Consider the following 21,906-nt stretch of genomic DNA (forward strand, 5'->3'; position numbering starts at 1 on the left):
ATGATGAAGCAGGAGTGCTACACATATTTTATGCTATTTTACCTGAGAGAGAGAGAGTATGAGTGATTAGCTAGCTAGAATGAGTTTGGATATGATGATGTGCTAGACTATGAGTATGATGATTAAATAGCTAGTGTTGGTGGTAATAACTATGATGATTATTATTAGTTAGTGTTGATGGTGATTAGATAGTTACACTATGACTATGATGATTAAATAGTGTTGGTGATAATGACTATGATGATTATTAGCTAGTGTTGTTGGTGATGATATGATGCAAAAGTTTTTATATTAATATGATGATGATGTTGATCATGATTACCATTATGATTTATTATTATGATCATGATTAGTTATTATATCATTGATGGAAGAAACACGGATTAGATTCATGTGAATGGATTAAAACTGACCAAAAGATGAATTAGTAGGATCGTCGTCCTAATTCAACTTTTGGTTCATCCAAATGAATCTAATTCATATTTTTTTCCTCACAATGATATATTAATTCATCATGGACATAATAATATAACAACCTCTTAATTAGTACTGTATTAAAATTTGTATAATGGCACATAAATACACTAAAAATAAAAAAATAAAAACAAAGTACTAGTAGCGCTGGACAGGAAGCACACTACTACTAGTTAGGTTAGCAGTAGTGCGGCTTTATTAAAAGCACTGCAGCTATTAGCAGTAGCGCATTGCTCTAATGCTCGCTAGTGCTACCCATGTATAGCAGTAGCGTGGGCCAACCAACGCTACTGCTAACCTTTAGCTGTAGCGTCGTAGCAGTAGCGCGGTTACCCGCATTATTGCTAGGCCCAAAACCAGCGCTACTGCTAGGCTTTTCCCATGTAGTGAGAAGGTGGATGGTCTAGGGTTGGGGAACGTCGGCCGGCTTAAATAGCCGGATTTGGCCTCAGGCGGCAAGCCGGAGCGGCGTCACGCAGCGCTCCCATCGCGGCGACGAAAGAGGCGTCCGTCGAACCGCCAGGTTTTAGTCCTACGTGATGGACGCGCCCGAGCTCTTCAATATCCATTTCATATTTGGGCTAAATACGAGAGGTGTCGGTCAGCTAGGTGTTTGAGGCTGTTCGAGGGGCTGTCTGTATCAAAAAATCATGACCGATCAGACTGGATGGTCCATTCGGACATATGAGACCGGTTTAGGGTGTGTAGACGCGGTTAGGAGCGCCCGAATAGGATACACCAATGCTCCATCATCGATGAATGCAGCTCGCGAGGTACTGCACCAATGACGGTTTTTTCGGAGAAATACTACACTAATTTTTTGAATTTCTTTTGAGAAATATTGCACTAATGAGGTAGGTGTCATGGCACGACCACAATCCTAAGGATCTCTTTGATTCAAAGAATTTCCATAGGATCTTTGAATGATTAGAATTCTTAGGATTTTTTTCTTACGTTGATCGTTTGATTCGTAGGATTGAATCTTGTAGGATTTTTTCTAAGGATTCATTTGTATTTTACAGGAATTCTAATATCCACTCCAACCTTTTAAAAGAAATTCTTTATTTTTTTCATGACACAATCAAACAAATTCAAATTCTATAGCATCCAATGACATGCCATTTTAATTTTATGTTTTTCTATTTCTGTGTTTTTGCAATCCTATAAATCAAAGAGACCTAAACCTAGGTTTAGCGCAGGCGGGCCACTTGAGATGTGAGTGAGCACAACATCTCGGCTAATAATAGTCAGAAAAGCACACACCGGGCGAGAGACCATAGTAGCCGGAAACGGGGAACGGTGGGCCGTCCCTCGATCCGGATTCATCGACCCGGAATCAGATTCGGAAACGAGGGTCGATTCGGTAAGATTCGATGCGGATTCGGCGTTTCCGCAGCTGGATCGTCGATTCAGGTTTGGCGACTCGATAATCTTGGTTCTTAAATCGATCGAGTAAACAAAAGGTCAGCCATATCAATCACGAACTCCTCTTTTTAATTTCTGCCCCGTTCTTTTCCATTCCTCTAAATAACTCCTTATTCTGCTCTCCAATTACTTCAAGGCTGCTAATAAATTTTTCATTGGGAAGGAGATAATATATTTTAGTCTTCATGAATCGACGATGCAGCCAGTTCCCTGTATAAGTACTCCCTCGGTCCCTCCCAGCCAGTTGCTCCCCGCACCCGTAAAGATTCACGTTTCTCGTTCCATGGTATCGTACCGGATTCATCGTACCGGAATTGATTGGATCGCGTTTTCGTTTTAGAAAAATCGTTCTAGAGATGTATACCCTCCCTGTACCCTATTTTTTCCAGCCCCCGACTCTCGTCTCCCGTTCCCGTTCCTCGTTCCCACCGTACCGGAAACATGGCAAATATGCGAGAGACTCGTACTCTCATGACAGGAGGGCGCCGCGCGTAGGCACGAGTCCCTCGCACGTGTCGGCTTGCCGCCACGCGGAGCGCTACAGCCTCGCAGCCAGGACAGCAAGTCAGGAACCCTGACATGCAAAGCAAGGAGCGTGGAGCCACCACGAAAAGCGAGGCTCGAGTGCCTTCCTTGTCAGGTCGGCCGCTCCGTCCCTGTGGAAGAACCCCCAGATGCCGCCACGTACACGCCAAGCACCCGGTGCCATCGCCACCGGCCCACCACCGCGAGCATGCTTTTATAAAAGCCGTCTCACCCAGCTCGTCTCCTACTGATTCTTCGCGTCTCACGGCAGTCGGCCGAATAGAGCTTTGCTTCTCCCCGAGATCTCGTGCTTCCGCCCAAGGCGTAGGAAGGCACCCACGCACGGCGACTGGTGCGTTGAGCCGGGAAGGCGAGAATGGGCAAGTCATGGGCGCTCCTCACCCACCTCCACTCCGTCGCCGGGTACGTATCCTATCCTATCCTATCTACTTGCAGATCTATGGTGTTCGACTCTTTCCTGCGGGCGAGATGCCGAGTGTTGCCTGATATCCTCTTGCCTCTTCGTTTCCTTGCGCAGGCCGAGCATCACGCTGCTGTACCCTCTGTAAGTTGATCGATCGTTTGTGATGCTTTTTAGTACTGATGGGTGATCCTTGTGTTGGATGTGGCACTGACGGGTCTGTACTGTAGGTATGCGTCGGTGTGCGCCATGGAGAGCCCGTCCAAGGTGGACGACGAGCAGTGGCTGGCCTACTGGATCCTCTACTCCTTCATCACCCTCCTGGAGATGCTCGCCGAGCCCGTCCTCTACTGGTAACTTACCCAGCTACTGATTTCATTATTTTGTTGATGCCGGTGGATCTAATTATTTTGCTGATGCGTCCAGGATACCGGTGTGGTACCCGGTGAAGCTGCTGTTCGTGGCGTGGCTGGCGCTCCCGCAGTTCAAGGGCGCCTCCTTCATCTACGACAAGGTCGTCAGGGAGCAGCTCAGGAAGTACCGCGGCAGGAACAGCCACGCCGACGCCGACCACAAGGTGCACATACTCAAGGTAACCAAGGAATGTCAGTGCTCTCTGCCACGGAGGCCCGAGTTTCTTCTGTTTCTAATTGTTCCTTGTTGGGGAAAATGGAATTGCAGGCCGAGGCTGACCATGGTCATGTGCACTGAGGAGCTGACAAGGACCTGGGCACACTGGGAGATCCAGGAGCATAACCTACTGTTGTGCAGGACTGCGGAATCTTAACTATTAGGTGTATCTTGTATCTGTTGTAAGCACATCGAGAAGTATTAACACGACCACCCATGCGCTCGCCTAATAAATCAGGGCCGTCGTCTTTGATAATTTGACTTCCTGTCGCCGTGGTTTCAGATGTGGTTCTTTTTGTTGACCGAATCTCGTCAGAGTGCCAGGAGCTCTGGCACTGCATTATGCTCCCTCCATTCCACGATGTAGTGCTTTCTCTATCCCCGTGCTTCAACTTTGACCGATTGCGGCGTGAGCAAAAATTATATCAGTGAATTCGTATTCGAAAGAAGTTTTTAATTGTATAATTTTTTCTACCACCGCAGTTGGTCTCGTTGGTTAAATTTATAGTCAAAGTTGAACCTCGGAAAGCGCGGGCGCACTATATTTTGAAATAGAGGGAGTAGCAAAAGAAAGTTGATTCAGTTTAATACCGGATCGAAAACCTCACAAAATGGCCATTTTACAAGGAAAACCTAGCTAAAAACCACAAGCAACGAAGCCTCGTCGACCATAGCAAGGCCACAATCGCAACAAACACACACCTGGCTGGCTCCGAAACCGCTGCTCCAACATCCCCCGCTCGCTCATATGCCTTGTAGCCTTGCTCCACGAGACGACCATCGGCAGACCACAAATGTTGTGCCAACCGGGGCCGCCGCCCCGACTTCCCACAGACCACAAATGTTGTGCCAAACATCCGAGGCCGCCGCCCCGACTTAACGCCAGACCAACCCCTCAGGCCGCGTCTGACCGGGCCGACGACCTCGCGACCTTGGCAGCACCAAGTTGCCACCCAAGCCATGCAGAGCTGCGAACCTACCCCATAATTTGTTGTTGCATCACCATCCGAGGCCGCCGCCTCTGGGTACTTCCATCGCCCGAAGCCAGTGCCCTGGCATCCATCGCCAACCCCTCAGGCCACGTCTGGTCGGGCCGACGACCTCGTGACCCTTGCAGCACCAAGTTGCCGCCCAAGCCATGTAGAGCCGTGAACCTACCCCATAGTCCGCCGCGCCACCCGAGGCCTCCGCATCGGTGTACTTCATCGTTCGAAGCTGCTGCCCTGACATCCACCGCCTTAACCACAACGCAAACCTGCACAATTATTATGAACCCATCACCCCACAAAGGGTAAGGATTCCAAGGTGATGCCTTTAAGAAGGTAATGGCATAAATGTCGTCATCACTCGCTCCGACGGAGTTTGGGTTTTCACCTGGAATCATGTAACAATCGCGACAGTAGATGAATGTATCTCCACGATGAGGCCTTCAGAAAGGGACACGGTGCTCAAGAACTCTAGCACTGATGGAGAAGGTGCAAGGCTGTTGCCCGGAGAGCAACACTTGTGTAAGTGCAAGGAGCATTTCAGCCCACCACCAAACCCCACCTGTACGACTTAACGCAACGGAGCACCACGCCGTGCCATCCAATTCCTGCCACAACCACAACCACCTCACGCCCAAGTGCAAGACTTCCGCCCGGAGAGCATTTCAGCTAACCACGAAACCCCACCTGCATGACGCAACAGAGCACTGCGCCGTGCAATCACACCTTCGGCCACACGCCACAGCCACAACCACCTCAAGCCCAACCCTGTGTTATGCAACAAGCAGAAAATGAGCGCACCAGCACGGGGCGGAAGACCAATCTTCACAACCATAGTAGCACATACCTCGCCGCGCCGCCGTCCAAAACTGTGGCTCTCTGCCGCCACCATCGCCCCCCAGCCATGGCTCTCCGCCACCACCACAGCTCCTTCAGCCGAGGGATGAGACCCCAACACCTAGCCGCGGCTCTCCGCCACCACCACAACTCCTTTAGCCGAGGGATGAGACCCCAACACCTAGCCGCGGCTCTCCGCCGCCACTGCAGCTCCCTCAGCTGAGGGAGGAGACCCCAACACCCAGCGCGCCCAGCAGCCGTTGCATGCTGTCAGCGCCACTGACAACAGGGGCCCACGAGGCAGCGACGACCGCACCCACCAGGCTGCTATAAGACCCAAGCGGCCCAACCCAAGAGTTCACGGGCCAGAGTGGGCCAACTGAGGCGCCCAGCGGCTACTACTAAAGGCGACACACCCGAGAGGAAGGGCATCTAGTGGATCACGACAACAACGACTCGGCTCTTATCCCCTCCCCTTTCTCCTCCGCGATGAACCTTAGCTACCTCATTCTTGTAATCTCTCCTGTAATCGCCACTAAATCCTACCTTTGTGAGGAATTGCTGCTAGTAATCGAGATTTACCCTACCATATCATATCATCTGGTATCAGACACCAGCCCAAATCCCTTCCACTCCACTCTGGACCAGTTCGTCGAAACTCGTCGCGTGCGGCAAGCGCGTTCCCTGCTGACCGCCATGGATCGTCGATCCTAGCATTCCTCGACCGCCTCGACACCAACACGAAGGCCCAGTCCAAGGCAATCACGGAGATCCAGCTCTCAACGGCCAAGATCAACGAGCTCGTCGCATGGCGTCCCGATCTGGAGAAACGGGTCGCCGATGTCGGATCACGGGTTACGGCAAAACCCTTGAGATTCGAACACTGGGGTGCGCGTGAAGGTTTTCTCCCTATCGATCCATGCCCTAACTCTCTAAGATCTCACAGACGAACTCGACGAACTCACAAGACAAAGACACGAGATTTATACTGATTCGGGCCACCATTGTGGTGTAATACCCTACTCCAGTGTGGTGATGGTGGATTGCCTCTTGGGCTAATGATGAACAGTACAAGAGGAAGAACAGCCTCCTGAGGTTGAGGTGTTTTTGTGCTTGGTGAACTTGTGTGAGTGAGATGCCTCTGAATGAGTTCTCCCTCTTCTCTCCCTCCGAATCCGTTCTCCTTGTTGTGGTGGCTAGTTATGCTTATATAGGCCCTGGTCCTCTCCCTGAATATTGAGCGGGGAGGGAGCCAACAACGTCCAATTTGAAAGGGGACAACTAGTACAGCTTATCCTGACAAAAGTAGTCTTCTCCTGCAAAAGACTCTGGTGGTGACGTCGTCTTGGGCTCCATGGTGACCTCCGTCTTGCCATCCTGCTGGTCTTGGTCTCGTTGCACCGATATGAAAACCTTTCCTTAATGCCTCGGTACTCCGCGCCTACGCTTGCCCCCTTGGCACCAAAGAGGAAACAAGGACGCTGCGCGCTGGCGCCCGCCTGGCACTCACCTGGTCTCGATCGTCATGGCTCACGTCACGAGGACCTCGTGAGGTTTGCCTTGCCTTGATCTCTCCGCCCCTCGCGAGCCTGCCTGGCAAGGCCGCTCCTGAGGAGGTCTTATGTCGTCTGCCTCGCGAGGCTTGGCCCCTCGCGAGGGTCTTGAATACCTCGTCGATGAAGATGAGTCATACGGACCTGCTAGCTCGGCCACGCCATGGACCGCGGGCAGGCAAGTCTGGGGACCCTCATTCCCAGAACGCCGACAGTAGTCCCGGGCCCAAGGCGCGCTCGGGCTTGACTTCGAGGCGAAGCCAAGGGTCAAGCACGGAGCGCCGCGGGCCCCAAAAAGCCTACGGCCTCGGTTGACGCGTGACGGTTGATTGGACGTGAGTGTCTCCACTTCCCCACACTACCTCGGCAACTGCCCGATTTGACAAGTCCCTGCGACAAGCAACAATTCACCCTGTGTTCCATGTTTCACTCCTCCCGCAAGCTCTCCTCCCTGGTACGACTGCTAAAACTCACCTTCCACACTGCTTGGATGACCTCGCTATGCCAGAAGCTGTTCTTCAGACCCGCTAGCGTAAGTACAAAAACGGCGTCCGTGAACAAGTGAAGATACAATGGTCAGCTTCTTCCAATCTGGGCATCACTTGGGAAGATAAAAGCAAGCTTGATGGCCCGGTTCCCGCATGCGGAGGCTTGGGGGCAAGCCTCTTCCCAAGGAGGAGGGGATGTCAGCGCCCCCGGCAACGGGGACCCACAAGGCAGCGACGGCCGCACCCACCAGGCTGCTACAAGACCCACTCGACCTAAGCGTCCCAACCCAAGAGTCTACGGGCTGGAGTGGGCCATCTGAGGCACCCAGCAACTACTACTAAAGGCGACGCACCCGAGAGGAAGGGCATCCAGTGGATCACGGCAACGGCGGCTCAGCTCTTATCCCCTCCCCTTTCTCCTCCACGACGAACCCTAGCTACCTCATTCTTGTAATCTCTCCTGTAATCGCCACTAAATCCTACCTCCGTGAGGAATTGCTGCTAGTAATCGAGATTTACCCTACCATATCCTATCACATGCCGCAGTGCCGTCACTGCAACACGCCAGGGGGCCCCCACCGCCAGATCCGGACGCCAGGCGTCAGATCGAGGCGGTCGACCTTAGCATCGCCCTGTACACCCTTAGTAGAGAGTAGGAAGGAGCAGTGCCACCACCTTGCTCGAGGCCGCTGCCCCGGTTTGCCTACGTCGGCGAGAGCACCCGCCGCCGCCCAGTCGCAACTAGGAGTGGAGCTCCATCCAGGACCGAAGATGCACGCCACATGACAAGGAGGCCCCCTCGCCGCTGTCCGCCAAGCAGGCTTTGCCCGTCGGCATCCCCAGCGGTGGCAAGGGAGCGAGGAAGGAGCGGGGAGTGGGGACGGCGGCGGCTTGGTTATGCCCGTGCCGTCCCCCAGGAGCGACGCAAGCACATGTTGATCTTTAGAGCAAGAGTCAATTATACCAACGGTGCTTGAACTTGGCGCAAAAAGTCACTTTAGTGCTAAAACTTATGGTGTACATTGAACCGGTGCAACAACTTGGCTTAGGCGTGCAAATACGGTGCAAAATTCAGCTGAATACGCCCACAGGGCTGACTAGGCATCGACAGCGTGGCGTGAGTCCACCGTCAGCGACCCAATGTTGGAGACTTGTGGCCCGCTTCTTTGCGAAAACACGCTCAACATTTTTCTACTCACAAAAAAGCTCGTGACTTGGGATTTTTTTTGCAGGGATTGGGTAAAAATAAGTAATTGTCTCAACATCCTACATACGTTATATGAGAAAAACAAATTGGTAAACTGCGGACTCGGACCGAGAACCTGTTGGTACAGGGCGTAAGCAAAGCCACGCCAGCCTGGGGAATTTGTTGACCCATATGAATACATCTCTTTTATACCATTTTCGTTAAAGAATGTAAATTAAGATTTTTGATACAAGTTAAAAAAGATGGCTTAGGGACTCGAACTAGTGACCAGATAAAAACCGGGCTTTCTCGTGACAAGGAAACTTTTGAGGGTATTTTCGCAAATTAACAGGGCACACGCCATGCATCTTCCTTCCTGACAGCGGGCCCTATGTCACGTTGGCATGCCTAGTCAGCCATGCAGCGTATTCAACTATGATTTGCACCGTATTTGCATAAAGAAGCCAAGTTGTTACACCGATTCAATGTACACCACAAGTTTTGGTACTAAAGTGATTTTCACACCAAGTTCAAGCACCGATGGTGTAATTGACTCTTAGAGCAACTTGAGCCTATAGATCAATCGCAGATGTGGTTTTAACATGCCCCATCTTGGACGTATGTCTCAAAACATGGTAGTACCTCTACACCTTTATGCGTCAAGTGGTGATCTTGTATAGCTGCATACTCTTGCTTTACAATTTACATGGTAGAATTTTTTATTTGCGTCAGTATAGCCTACCGTATCTCAACAACCTCTAGGTCGAAATAATGGTGAGGGCTTTGATAAATCATTCTTCTCTTGGATCTTTGTTCCAAAAAGCTTGGGAGTTCTTTTTTGCATCTTGTGGCCGAATATGTAGGATATTTAGAATGTCAAATATCTCCTAAATAGGTCAATATCTGTGGAACGTGCAGAAATAATGAATTATCATAACATAATGACGGTAGTGGCACAAAACATTAAAAAAGAACTCGGGCGACAGTGACTAGCCGCTGTCACTTTTATTTTAGTTAAGAAGAAACAACCCAAGCACACACACTAGAAAGCAGGGTAGCGGCACTAGACATGAAAAATTAAACAAAGAGTGAAATGTAAAGAAAATAATAGTTGCATACATATGTGAAATTGTGCGACACAATAATACAATGGGCTTAATACAAATTTTCCATCAAGCATCTACATTTTGACCATGTTCCATGATGTGTTCGTTACTCCTCATTTCAGTCGAATTTCTTTAAGAAACTGATTATATGGGCACTAATTTCTTCTGGTTTTTCTTCATTTATGAAATGCCCGACATCTTTCATTACCACCACATCGTCCAGTAATGGAACAAACTTCTTGAGGCCACCTTTGTTAATAAAATCATGTGCGCCTGCAACATGGTATGACAAGTCCACATCACCAACTATAAACTTGGTTGGTACCTTTATCTCAGCTCCGGTCCATGGCGACGTGAGTTCCCATGTCCTAAACATAGACCAATTATGGTTGTTAGACCAAAACATCGTGTGTCCAACTGTCCTAGCAATCCTTCTCTACAAACATACATATGTTTGGGAAATCTATGGTAATTACATTTATACATTGTTGGTTTTATAAGACAAGATCACAAACATTGCTGAAGAACAGGAAAACTGAAGTCTTGGACAGGTAAATTCAATATGGAAAAAATGTTAAGCTTGGAATCATATTTTAAGTTTGGGTATTCATATTTAGGTTACGGTGATAGTTAAAGCACACTAATCATCGGATAAAAATATCTAAAAAAATAAGGAGTCAGAGAAGTAGCTTAATTACTTGTTCAGGGCACGGTAGTAGTTCAATGCCCCAGTGAAGCCAGACTTGTCAAACTGACTCGCGTAGTATTTGATGTCCTCCTCCGTGATCCAGCTCGGCAAGGGCACCTCATCATCTGGTGAGCCCCAGCCGCTCTTGGGGATAAACAGAGGGCCAGGAGTTCGATAAGTGAAAAACTTTCTTAGCACCAGCTCCGTGCCGAGCCGTGCGAATTCTGCTTCAATTGCCCCAGGCTCCTGCAAATTAGCACTAGCTCACTCTTGTTTTTCTTCACATGCAACAACGAGAACAGTGTATGTGAACTGGAAGGAAATGGCTTTAGTTATGGCCGGCCACACTGGAGCAGATGCTGATACCAGACGTGGGTTTCAAACAGTTCTTTACTTGGTCGCAAAACTAGAGGAGCATCAAGCAGTCTTGAGCAATAGTAGATGGGTGGGGAACAAAATAACCAAACCTAACTTGAGAACCAATGCCTTCATCACTCCCCGGTGATTGGAACCAAACTTATATACGGAAAAAACAACATTTGTTAGCAGCCAGTCACGTGGCCTGTCTTGCAAAAATCGCTAGGTCTTTATAGTTTGTCCCAGACTTTTTTGTTGTTTGACTCTACGTTCTAAACAACCTTACAGAGGATCCACACACAAAAAAAGAGAGAGAGAAAAACCTTACAGAGGAACAGAGAAATGTAAGAATTTGATACCTAACTTAACATGTTGAATTGAATCCTATGCGGAAAGAAAAAAATACATTATTATAAAATTTATAATAGACGTCGTCTTCTTGCATCATAGGGAAACAATTCCTTTCTTGAAGGATTGGGTGCATTACATCGTTATGAATTTTCGTACACGAAACATTTCCTTTTGAAATTGTATGCAAAGGAGATCATAGGAAAAAAAATCCTATGATTTTCAACCTTGCAAACCGAAAAACTCTGCAGTAAAGAAAATCTAAAATTCATCCGCAATTTCTTTGAACTAAAGAAGGGCTTGACGGTTTTCTAGCATGTAAAATGTTTATCTGTAATAGACCCAATTGTTAACAAACTTCTGCGAGAAGTGCTATATGGCTTCAGGTTTGGTCGGCACAAGGACTGTAACCTGTGGTAGCACAACAATGAACAATTTTTTTTTCTAAATGTTTGTTCATAGTTTTCATGGTTATCCATCGGGCATCGAGATTCTTACATGGCATCTATACATACCTGGATACGGCAGATGTAGTACTCGTCCCCGTACAGAGCCTTCAAGCCGTCGACGGGCTTCCTCGCGGGGCTCCGGGGACTGAAGGGCACGCTGAGGGCGACGAGCGCCTTCACCCTGTCCGGCCGGAACAGGCACAGGCTCCACGCGATCATGGCGCCCCAGTCGTGCGCCACGACGAACACCTGCTTCTCGCCGAGCGAATCAATCAGAGCAACAAGGTCGCCGACGACGTGCAGCGCCGTGTACTGGTCCGGCCCGCCGGGGGGCGCGTCGGAGCCGCCGTAGCCGCGCATGTCGGGCGCGACGGCGCGGTAGCCCGCGGCGGCCAGCGCGCGCATCTGGTGGCGCCAGGTGTACCACACCTCCGGGAACCCGTGCAGCAGCAGCGCGACCGGCGCGCCGGCCGGGCCGGCCTCCGCCACGTGGAGGCGCACGCCGTTGGCCTCGACGCTGCGGTGCGTGATGGCGCCGTCGGAGTCCATCTCTTGGTCGGCGGCGCGCGGCGAGGACGGCGGCGGGAGCACGCAGGAGCAGCAGCTGGCGCAGAGCTCGCTGAGGCAGGCCCTGATCATGGATGTGAAAGCACGCGACGGGACGGACCGCACTATAAGGTGTGCGCGTGTGGGTGGGGCGCAGGGGTATAGTCGTTGTGAGGGCGGCCTGACGAGCGAGGTGCGGTTTGGAATCGTGTTCCGCATGGCACCGCTGTACGCCAACGTGTAGCATTATTGCTCTACGACGTACGATAGTTTGGCTGTCGGTCCGTGGATTTTGGTAATCCTTTGCACATGCATTAGTAGTACGACAATACTCTGCCAGTTGTGTTGTGCATTTTATAGTAGGGTGTGAAATTCTTAACTGCCCTCATTAGCAATGGACAGCTGTGAAGCACCCAGCTTTTTGGTCATACAGCTTTGGCAGAGTATTATGATAGTATAGTGACAAGAACAGACAGACCAAACATAATCTAACATATAAAGCCTGCTAGAGTACCCGCCATTCTAGCGGCATTGCTCGCGCGCGACGTCGTGGTCCACCCGATCGAGCTGCTACAGTTTTTTTTTGGCTGCGCCTGGTAAACCGTCGATTGTTTTGTACATACATGACTGGTACAATAGGTAAATGACGTGTGGGCCTTGTTAACTGTGGGGGTCCAGGAATCAGCTGGTCTTTGCTTCTTCGTGGTGGAGATGGGTTTCTGGGAGCGAGAGCAGCGATGAAAACCTGGATCGACCGGGGTGAAAAATATCCCGTGCCTTCTCTCCCGTGCTCTCCCCTCCCCCGATCCCTTCCTTCCCTCCCGCCGCGCCGCCGGCTCCATCCTCTTCTTCGCACGCGGCGGCCGACGCTGCCTTCTCTCCCCGGCACTTGAGGTGCAGCAGTGGGGGCGGCAGTTCTCGGTCCAGCCGAGTCGGGCGCAGGTCACCGGCATCACGTGCCGCACACCATGATTCTGGATTGGGCGCAGATCTTCGCGCCGCCACCTCTCCTACTCCTTCTCGTCCTCCTCTCTCTCTCTCTCCCATGCCGCCACCATTGCAAGGAGCAGGGGAGGGTGGCGACCGAGGATCCCGAGCCCCGGCCCCAGACCCTAGCTGTCGGGGAGCTGGTCTGGGCCAAGACCAAGGGCCGCCACCCGCGCGCCTCCACTCCCCCTCCCAGAATCCCCCCTCGTCTCCTCTCCCCGCCACCACCGTCAACCCCTTCCTCGCCGCCCACGATGCCGACGCCCTCACAAGGGCCAACACCGGCCTCGCCTTCGTTCCCCACAAGTTCCTTGACGCCCTCGGCAGCGTGGCCATCGACGAACCCGCCGTCAGGCTGCTGGACCGCGCCCGGCTTGAGAGCTGGGTCCGGGCGCTCGCCCAGGGATGGGGCCCCAACCGTCCCGGTCGCTACCGGCGCCGCACCAAAGGCGAGCTCATCGACAAGATTGACATTGACATGCTGGCCGACGATGGTGCAGCCTCGGAAGAGGAGGATGAGAAGAAAGAGAGGGTGAGAAGAGTCTGATTCTGGTCAAGAGCCCCACCTCCCTTTGATTTGTGTTGGTATATGTGTTTGTTGTTGGTTCTGCTGCTGCCAAGCTTGGCTGCTGCTTGGCCTGACTCTACTTGTGTTGCTAATATGTGCTACTATATGTCGTTGGTTGCCTCCTTATTTGGTTATTTGTGAATCTAGAAACACTGTGTGAGAAGCAAGGATTGAAAAGAAGGCTATGAGCCAATGAGAAGAGCTTCATTTTCAGTTCAGTTTTTTGTAAGAATTGATGAACGACATGGTATATGTTCAGTTGCTAACATTCTCTCTATGGTGTATGCACTTGTCGTTCCTTGCACTAGAGGGAGAGGAAAACTCTCTGTGAGAAGAAAGGATTGAACAGAAGGCTTATGAGCCATTGAGAAAAACTGTACTTTTAGTTTTTTTATTAAGAATTGATGAAGGATATGTCATATGTTCAGTTCCTTACATTTTTCTATGGTGTATGTACACTGCATTCGAGGGAGAGGACGGCAAGAGTAAGAAAGCCTTGCGGCATGAAGGCAGTAGCACGCAGGGCCAAATCAAGTGCATTGACCTCAATGGCAAGAGACCAGTACCGTCAGGTTCGCTTGACTGCTTGCTAGGTTTCATGCCTTATTCCTTTTCATATAGGAAATATAAAGTGCACATATAGAAGAGCCCATATTGGGCATCCTTTTCTTTTTAGTTTTTGGAATCCTTGGAAAGGGTGTTATATATTTTCATAATTCTTACCACTTATTTATCTTTTTTAGCAGCATAGATTTAAATGTAGTAACAAGTGTTTATGCTTTGCAGCCCGGCATCAAACAATACCCTTAACAAAGCTACACAATGGATGCTATTTGTCATATTTTGACCTATGAATCTGTTTGAATAGATTATACAGGATTGATGTGGTTATCAGATGATTGCAGTCTACCCTAGGGTGAGTTTATCCTTTTGGTTTATGCAGAAATGCTTATTTGGCTTCATGTGTAACATGATTTTTCAACATCTAATATTTTTTCTGCCCAACATGAGTACATGAGAAAGAAGTGCTACTGTTACATTCTATGTATTTTGTCCCACATGAATGATTGAGAAAAACTCTGCTATTGTCATGTCTAAATATTTGAATTTTATGTTGATGTTTTGACCGTGGATGCTAAAACATCACAGTTTGCCTGACAGAGTGAATTACATTATAAAATGAAGTTCCTTCCATCAATTAGATAGCTTTTCTTAATTTGATTTTTCTACTTTGTTAGTACAAAGTTTAGTCACTTATTTTGGGACGGAGGGAGTATATACATATTGCTTATTTGGATGCTTTCGTTTAAAGATTTGCAGAGATCAATGAGGATTCGGGCGGCATGAAGGGGACTGGTGATAGGAAACATGGATCCAAGAAGAAATCAAACAACATGGTGAGTTGTTCTCCCTTTTCAAATTTGAAACCTAGACTAGAGTCGGTCAATTGTAATTTAGTAACATGATTAGGATAGTATAATATTTTGCTACTACCTTGCTGATAGTTTTGCAGGGTAATTCTGTCGGCTATATATGTGTTTATTTTTTATTGTAGTGAGATCACTTATTTTTATTTAGAAAATAGAAACCTGAAGTGTGGCTATAAGAATCTAATAGCAGATGTTCTTCGCATGAACAAGCTGTGTAATGTACCTACTGACTAATAGCATAATCATGACTTGGCTTGCCCGGTTTTACTCTGCGAAGAGTAGTATGTGGTGCTCTAATATTCAACTGTGTTCTTGAATTGGGAATTATGTTTTTATAAAGTGCTTGTGTGTTGGTATGATGTATATAAGTTAAAGAAAATAAAAAACAGATGGAGGAAGGGAACTTCTTGCTTTTCTTTTCCTTTTGTTTCTCTGTTTGATAATTACTCCCTACGATGAGAAGGTTTATGAATAGAAATGTCCTACTCTTTGATCCCTTTTAGTGTGAGCGGCTCGATGGCAAGCATGACCGTCTGCTCCATGCTTTATTGGTTGTGTCTTTGGCTCCGTGTGCGTTGCGCCACATGCGTGTTTGTTGCTTGCGTGCTGCTGCTGTGTGTATGGTGTGTTGGCTTGATGTGTGTGTGGGCGCGCGCACGCACTAGCTAGGTGAGGATCACTGGCTCACTACTCTCTCTATGTACTCCCTCCATTCCAAAATAGATGACTCAACTTTGTACTAACTTTAATACAAAGTTGAGTTATCTATTTTGGAACGGAGGGAGTAGCTTCTTAGGAGGAAAAATACTTTGCCGCTGGTCTGCATCATGCTTCTAGCATCTTTCCAGGCAGGTAGATGTTTCCAAGATCAAGAGAGAAAAGGTCCTTGCATGCATATACTTTTAGATGACACATGACCAGAAGTCTTTCCTATTAAAATCATGTGGCCTTGTGACACCCCGACCCTTTTCTTCAGAAATTTGTAATGTGTTTACGCATGTCTGTTGTGATGTGCATAGGAGCATGATTTGTTCTGGCACTTTAGGCATTAGCACACCTATAATATAGGTGGCGCGCGTGTGTGTTTGAAGTGTCAGTGCTTGTGTGTAGGAAGTCTAATTGGGTGGGTTTCGATTTCTTTTGACTTTCTGATCAGCCCAATTGGCCTGGGCTGCGTGTAAGCTTTGTCCTGACGAGGAAGCTGACTGTGCATCATCAGTTTAACACCATCAGCTGGATCTTTGAAGCCATCCAACGCTCAACTTTAGTGACTGGTGTAGCGATCCAGGATTTTATCCTAAACTGCTATTAAACTCACAAGAGGGAGCATTTTAATAACAAAAGAACTCTACCATGCTTTCTGATATATACTCCTGCGTATATATATGTTGTACTAGAAGTTCCTATGTTTTAACTATTGCGTACCAGAAAATTGAATTGGCAATGTCTGCATAGATATGATGTATTAAATTATGTTTTGAAAGGGATTTGTTCATTTTCAAAACTAAGGAAGTTGGGTGAGCTTAAAACACCCATTCCTCAGTTCAGTGAACTTTTCTAATTGTATTTTAAATCCACAAGAGGGCAAAATCATTGCTCTTTCCCAGATCATCTAAATCAGATGGGCGTGCTCCAAACTCCCAGTGCCATTTGTCGTTTTTGTGTTTTGATTTTTACTTGAGTGCCTTTGGACCGATGGTACTATGGAGAGGTGACATTAACACCATTGCTGGTTGCTTCTCTCCTGTAGACTACATCTCCTTCTATATGTCAATATATCAACAAAACAAGAGATCTATAATATCATTGTTTATGGAGTTCACAGATTATTGAATATTTTTGCTGCCATGGAATTGTGAGTTTGTGACTATACATTCTTGTGTCCTACATGTGAATTGAAGATATATTGTCTATGTGAATGTAAATATCCAGGTATGTAGGCAAGTCCTAACTTTTATGCACATATTTACCTATGAAATGCATGCAAGCAAATCACATCTTACAGACAATTGACCCCTTATTGGTAAAGGTGATGATTCTTAAATTAACCGGTTGGAGATCGGTAGACAGTCCAGTGTATTGATAACTGGAGTTTAGTGCTCAAAATCCTTCTAACTTCTCTGCTGACTGTATTTTCTAGGCAGCTTTAAGAGAAGAACGAGTAATGTTAGTCATTCTCTGTCATGTATAATAGTACAATACTGGAGATGTGAATGGATAATGTTCATTTAGTACAGTATTAGTAGATGATGATTTCTTTTCTTCGCAGTCAACTCATGTATATCCTGATATGTTCAGTCTATTCCCAAATTAATTCGTAAAGTAGCCTTAACAATTATACCGTCTCTATGTATTAGTACTCTATTTTCTAGGTTTTTTGTCAGCTAGAAGAAATCAGTTTGTCATAACATGTGAAAATGAGTTTATGTACCTAAGTTGTTGCTTTTATCAGTTAGCAAAGATATTTGTCAAGTAGTAAGTTAGTCATCACAGTGAAGCTTGGCAAAGGGACTTCTGGTGAGGCCTGTAAGGCTGGAAGCACTGTATGTAAGGTGGTACCCTCTGATGGATATTCATTTTTCAACTAATACATGACCACACTAGAGAATATCAAGTTCTAAATATGTACGTGGATGAACTTTAAATACCTGGATGATTATTCCGCATAAACAAAGTCATATTGTCATTTTTTAACACAAGAACAAAGCAGTGTCCCATAACACAAATAGCTACTGTTTGTGTTGTGTAGCAAATTCATTCATTGGTTATGGGGCATCAAGAAGAGCAAACACCAATGGCGGTGAGACATACCTGTTCTAATATAAACATGCCTGTTCCAATATAAACATGCGAAAAGTAGTAAACTTTCACCTTGGTGAGGCACTGTGATCAACGGCCTAGCCCAAGCATGCCATAGCTCCTTGTATAAAGCTTCGCTAGAACTCCCTGCACAAAGGATTCATTATGTGAACTAACATGGCAAGTTTACTTTGTAGCATGGTAAATTTAATTTTATAGCATGGTTAAAATGCTATGCTAGGTATATATAGAACAACATTAACACATCATGTGAGGTATGTGATGTCAAGGGTCTAAAAAGACTGGATCCCGTAACTATAGCTTCAGAGCTCCAGTAATTACATAGCATCGGTCTAATTGGTGAAGGAAGCTCATGAACAACTTCAATCCAATGCTCGCATAAAACGATGAGGTATGAAACGATGCCATCCTCCATCTCGAGCACACGCTTTGTGAAAAGAAACTTGCGTGATTCCTCGAGCACCACCCTCCTGCGCCGTCGACGAGGAGGTCCCCGGACACGATGAACCTGCCTCGTGCGCTCAAGTTGCCAGTGAGCAGCACATACCCGTCAAGTTCAACATCGGTGGCAATGCTACAGCCTATAGCACAGTTGTTGCAACATGGGTAAGGGAGAGACCACGTCAGGGCTGGGGGGTCTGAAAATTGGGTTCGGCTCCTCTGTTGTACATGTTGTAGAAGGCAAAATCTGCCGTCCGTTATAATCCAATGGTCCTCCTTTCTCTACCTTAATAATTCTATTAATAACTACAAACAGCCCTAATAATAGTCCAAAGAAAAATCCTCTACGCCTGTAGAATTGGCACCAAACTCCTCCTGTCCGTCTTCCTCATTCCTCCTGATACATGACCACTTGTTTACTGAATCAGAAATTCTAACATGACAGAGAGTAAGCACTTCTTTTGTTCTTGGCAAGATAAGCACAATGCATGGAACAACACCTTATCTGAAGGTCACCAAATGGCATGGCTGCCAAGTTCCTCCTATTTCGGAAACTTTTTGAATAGAAATCATATGAGCATTCCAAACTCCATGGGCAAAGACCGACAAAGCAAGTGACCACTAAGTCAAACTATAACTGAAATTAAACTCAACACACGTGCATGTACCACTAATGGCTATTGACGAACCACATTGCTATGAAGAATTAACAGATCATCAAACAACCATATGGTGTAGCTTCTGTAATAGGAGAATGAAGAAAGGAGAAAGAAGTTCTAAGTAGTAGCAAGTAATTCACCTGCTCCTTCCGTGGGGGAACCATGGCACTAGCTGGCAGGACGTTTCTTGGATTGGATCCGTGAGCTGCAGCTTGTGGAGTTTGGCCGGGCAGGCTGGCAGGGAGGTCCAGCTGCCGCGCCGCCGCCGTCCTGAAAATCATGGGATGCTGGCTGTGTCGTCAGAGGACAACACGGTGACTCCGGTGTGATTTTAACCCTCATCCAGCTGCCACCCTCTTCCTTGTTAAGGTCGCCCGAAGGAGCCTCAAGCTTGTCGTCGTCGTGCTCTTGGAGTACGTGGTCGCCCTGCTCCTAGAGGAGCTCGCCGTCACGGAGCTCCTTCTCCCCGGATCTTGGCCGCGAGCCTCCGTCATTCTAGCGGCAGCGGGAGAGGCAGTGGAACACGACCACGGCCATGGCCGGCAACCACGCTCATCGGACACCGGAGCCATTGGACACTCGGAGCGTCGCGGTCCGCCGCTCGGACAGCTATTGGGGAGGCGTCGGAGTACCTGGGTGCGTGGCGAATGCCCGGGGACTCGGCGACCAGCTTCCTGTCAGCGTGGCGCACGGAGACGATGGCAACCCAGGCTAAGAACAGCTCAGCCGCGAGCCACACAGCCTCGTCCACCTCCTAGGTCGGGACCTCCACGCGAGCGTTGCGGGCCGCCCCTCGAATGGCTTCTGGAAGGCGGCTGTACATGGGCACACGGCGAATCCCGGCGAGTAGTTGGCCGTTGGCGCGGGCAAGTAAATGGCGACGTCCCCGACGAAGAGCAGCCCGGCCAGCTCGCCTCACTCTCCTCTGATTAAGTGATTAGAAATGAAGGATTGGGAAGAAGCAGACGAGCCTGCAGGGAAAGGATAAGGTGCCGATGCAGTCTCCACTCGTTCGGGGCGACACGTACCGAGCGTACGAGAAACGTGGCATGGCAGGGGACTAGTGCGCCAAGATACTCCGTGACGTGGCAGGAGTACATGGTACACGACCAGTGGTAGATAAAGCGTTTGGGAGGAGGAGCTAGGTACCAGACGTTCGGGAGTTAATTTAAACAGTATTACTACATAGACTGGTATTGCATACAGGGATCCACCACTTGCGTGGTAACATCAATTTACAATATAACCATAAGATTTTATTTCTTGAAATATAGGAGCCTCGCCACCCTGTTCTATTTCATCAATGAAACACGACTTTTACAACAGGTAAGATGTCAGAGTGTACATAACTATGAGGAAGATAAAAAATACATTGTATTAGTTTAACACCGAATTTGAGAAACTAACACCGAATTTGAGAATTTGAGGTGAGGTCATTAAATTGAGCATTTGTTTCCCCATTGAGCAGGTCGGAATTCACAGACATCCAAAAGAAAAGAAAAGGATGATTTTTTTTTTGAAAAGGAGTTTTACCCTAGCCTCTGCATCAGAAAGATGCATACGGCTCATATTATTAAAAAAATATCCATCCACAAGTCTCTAAGTCTCGAAGTAAGAAATAAACAAAAGCTCATAAGAGCAAAACAAAAAGCCACAACCGGCTCGCAAATAAAATAGGAGCACTACATGCCTATCCTATTACATGACCGTCATCCAAACCGGTTGAAAATATCCCGAGCTACCATCTCCCATCGGGTAGACGCAGTAATCAAACGCTGGCCTCAGTCGGAGTGAGTAGCGACCACATACGGATCAACACCGTGGCCCTGAAGATAACCTACAAAAAGTGAACGTTCGTTGATCTGTTAAAAACCAAATCATTTCTGCAGTTCCAGACTGCCCATAATAAAGCACAAATGCCAACACGAATGTGCCTCGCTGTATCTGAGTCAACTCCATCAAGCCACGTTCCAAATAACGTGTTGATGGAAGTAGGCGGATTAATATTAAAATCAATATAAATCGACCGCCACAGAATCTTAGCCAGCGGACAATCAAGAAAGAGGTGTTTGATAGTTTCGTTATGGTCACAAAATGTACATCTTGCAGAACCCATCCAGTTGCATTTTGCCAGATTATCCTTAGTCAAAATAACTTGTTTATGCACAAACCACATAAACACTTAGATTCGCAAAGGTACCTTAACTTTCCAAACGTGCTTCGAGGAAGGAATGATGCTAGAGTTTATGACATCCAGATACATGGATTTGACCGAGAACACGCTGTTCTTAGTTAGTTTCCAATACAACTGATCTGGCTGCTGAGACAGCTGGACATCCATCAAACGTCTTACAAGATGAAGCCAGGCCTCCCAACGATTTCCAACTAGCGTCCTCCGAAAACTAATATTGAGGGGAGTGGATTGTAGCACGGTTGCAACGTAAGCTTCTCTACGTTGAACAACGTTATACAGAGTAGGATATTGAAGTGCAAGGGGAGTCTCCCCAAGCCACGTATCCTCCCAAAACCTCGTATTAGCTCCATTTCCGACTAAAAACCTTGTCCTGTTGAAAAAGAGTGGTTTGACTCTCATCAAGCCTTTCCAAAATGGTGAGTCAGTCGGCCTCACTGTCACCTGGGCCAAGGTTTTAGACTGAAGATACTTATTTCGCAAAATCAGAGCCCAAGTAGCCTTCGTTTTGGACGAAAGTTTAAACAGCCACTTGCTAAGGAGACATCTGTTTTTGACTTGCAGATTTTCAATACCTAGACCCCCTTGGTCCTTCGGCCTACAGATTATATCCCATTTAGCAAGCCTATACTTTCGTCCAAAACTATCAGCCAAACTATCCTACTCTGATGTATCAGCCACAGAAAGAAAAGGATGATGTATGGGCCAAACTATCAAAATTAGAATTTCTCTGTTTTTACATCAAGGCAGCACAAAAGCGCCAAACCATCAACCTACACAACAATATTGAA

General features: G+C 47.7%; 2 protein-coding genes across 2 annotated transcripts; one reads left to right on the forward strand and one right to left on the reverse strand.

Moving 5' to 3' along the window:
* The first annotated feature begins 2,663 nt into the window (after window positions 1-2,663).
* Window positions 2,664-3,736, forward strand: LOC119330482 (protein HVA22). The gene is made up of 5 exons (XM_037603591.1): window positions 2,664-2,847; window positions 2,963-2,989; window positions 3,076-3,198; window positions 3,272-3,437; window positions 3,527-3,736. Exons 1-5 carry the CDS (start codon window positions 2,801-2,803, stop codon window positions 3,554-3,556), a joined length of 393 nt encoding a protein of 130 aa, XP_037459488.1. The 5' UTR covers window positions 2,664-2,800; the 3' UTR covers window positions 3,557-3,736.
* Window positions 3,737-9,496: 5,760 nt separating this feature from the next.
* LOC119329391 (epoxide hydrolase A-like) lies at window positions 9,497-13,161 on the reverse strand. Its single transcript, XM_037602431.1, has 3 exons — window positions 11,540-13,161; window positions 10,330-10,565; window positions 9,497-9,999 (listed from the first exon to the last, which is right to left on the reverse strand). The coding sequence occupies exons 1-3, from the start codon at window positions 12,236-12,238 to the stop codon at window positions 9,750-9,752; spliced, it is 1,185 nt and encodes a 394-aa protein (XP_037458328.1). The 5' UTR covers window positions 12,239-13,161; the 3' UTR covers window positions 9,497-9,749.
* Window positions 13,162-21,906: the final 8,745 nt, after the last annotated feature.

Source organism: Triticum dicoccoides, chromosome 7A, assembly GCF_002162155.2.
Source record: "Triticum dicoccoides isolate Atlit2015 ecotype Zavitan chromosome 7A, WEW_v2.0, whole genome shotgun sequence".
Classification (NCBI taxonomy): domain Eukaryota; kingdom Viridiplantae; phylum Streptophyta; class Magnoliopsida; order Poales; family Poaceae; genus Triticum; species Triticum dicoccoides.

Bases quoted from the DNA above. Each gene is read 5' to 3' on its own strand.
- LOC119330482 (XM_037603591.1), top strand. From the start codon at position 2,801: ATGGGCAAGTCATGGGCGCTCCTCACCCACCTCCACTCCGTCGCCGG. The intron at 3,199-3,271 runs GTAACTTACCCA...TGATGCGTCCAG, and splicing joins GCCGAGCCCGTCCTCTACTG to GATACCGGTGTGGTACCCGG. The intron at 3,438-3,526 runs GTAACCAAGGAA...ATGGAATTGCAG, and splicing joins ACAAGGTGCACATACTCAAG to GCCGAGGCTGACCATGGTCA.
- LOC119329391 (XM_037602431.1), bottom strand. From the start codon at position 12,238: ATGCGGAACACGATTCCAAACCGCACCTCGCTCGTCAGGCCGCCCTCA. The intron at 10,566-11,539 runs GTATGTATAGAT...GCTAATTTGCAG, and splicing joins ACTACATCTGCCGTATCCAG to GAGCCTGGGGCAATTGAAGC. The intron at 10,000-10,329 runs GTAATTAAGCTA...GTCTATGTTTAG, and splicing joins TACTACCGTGCCCTGAACAA to GACATGGGAACTCACGTCGC.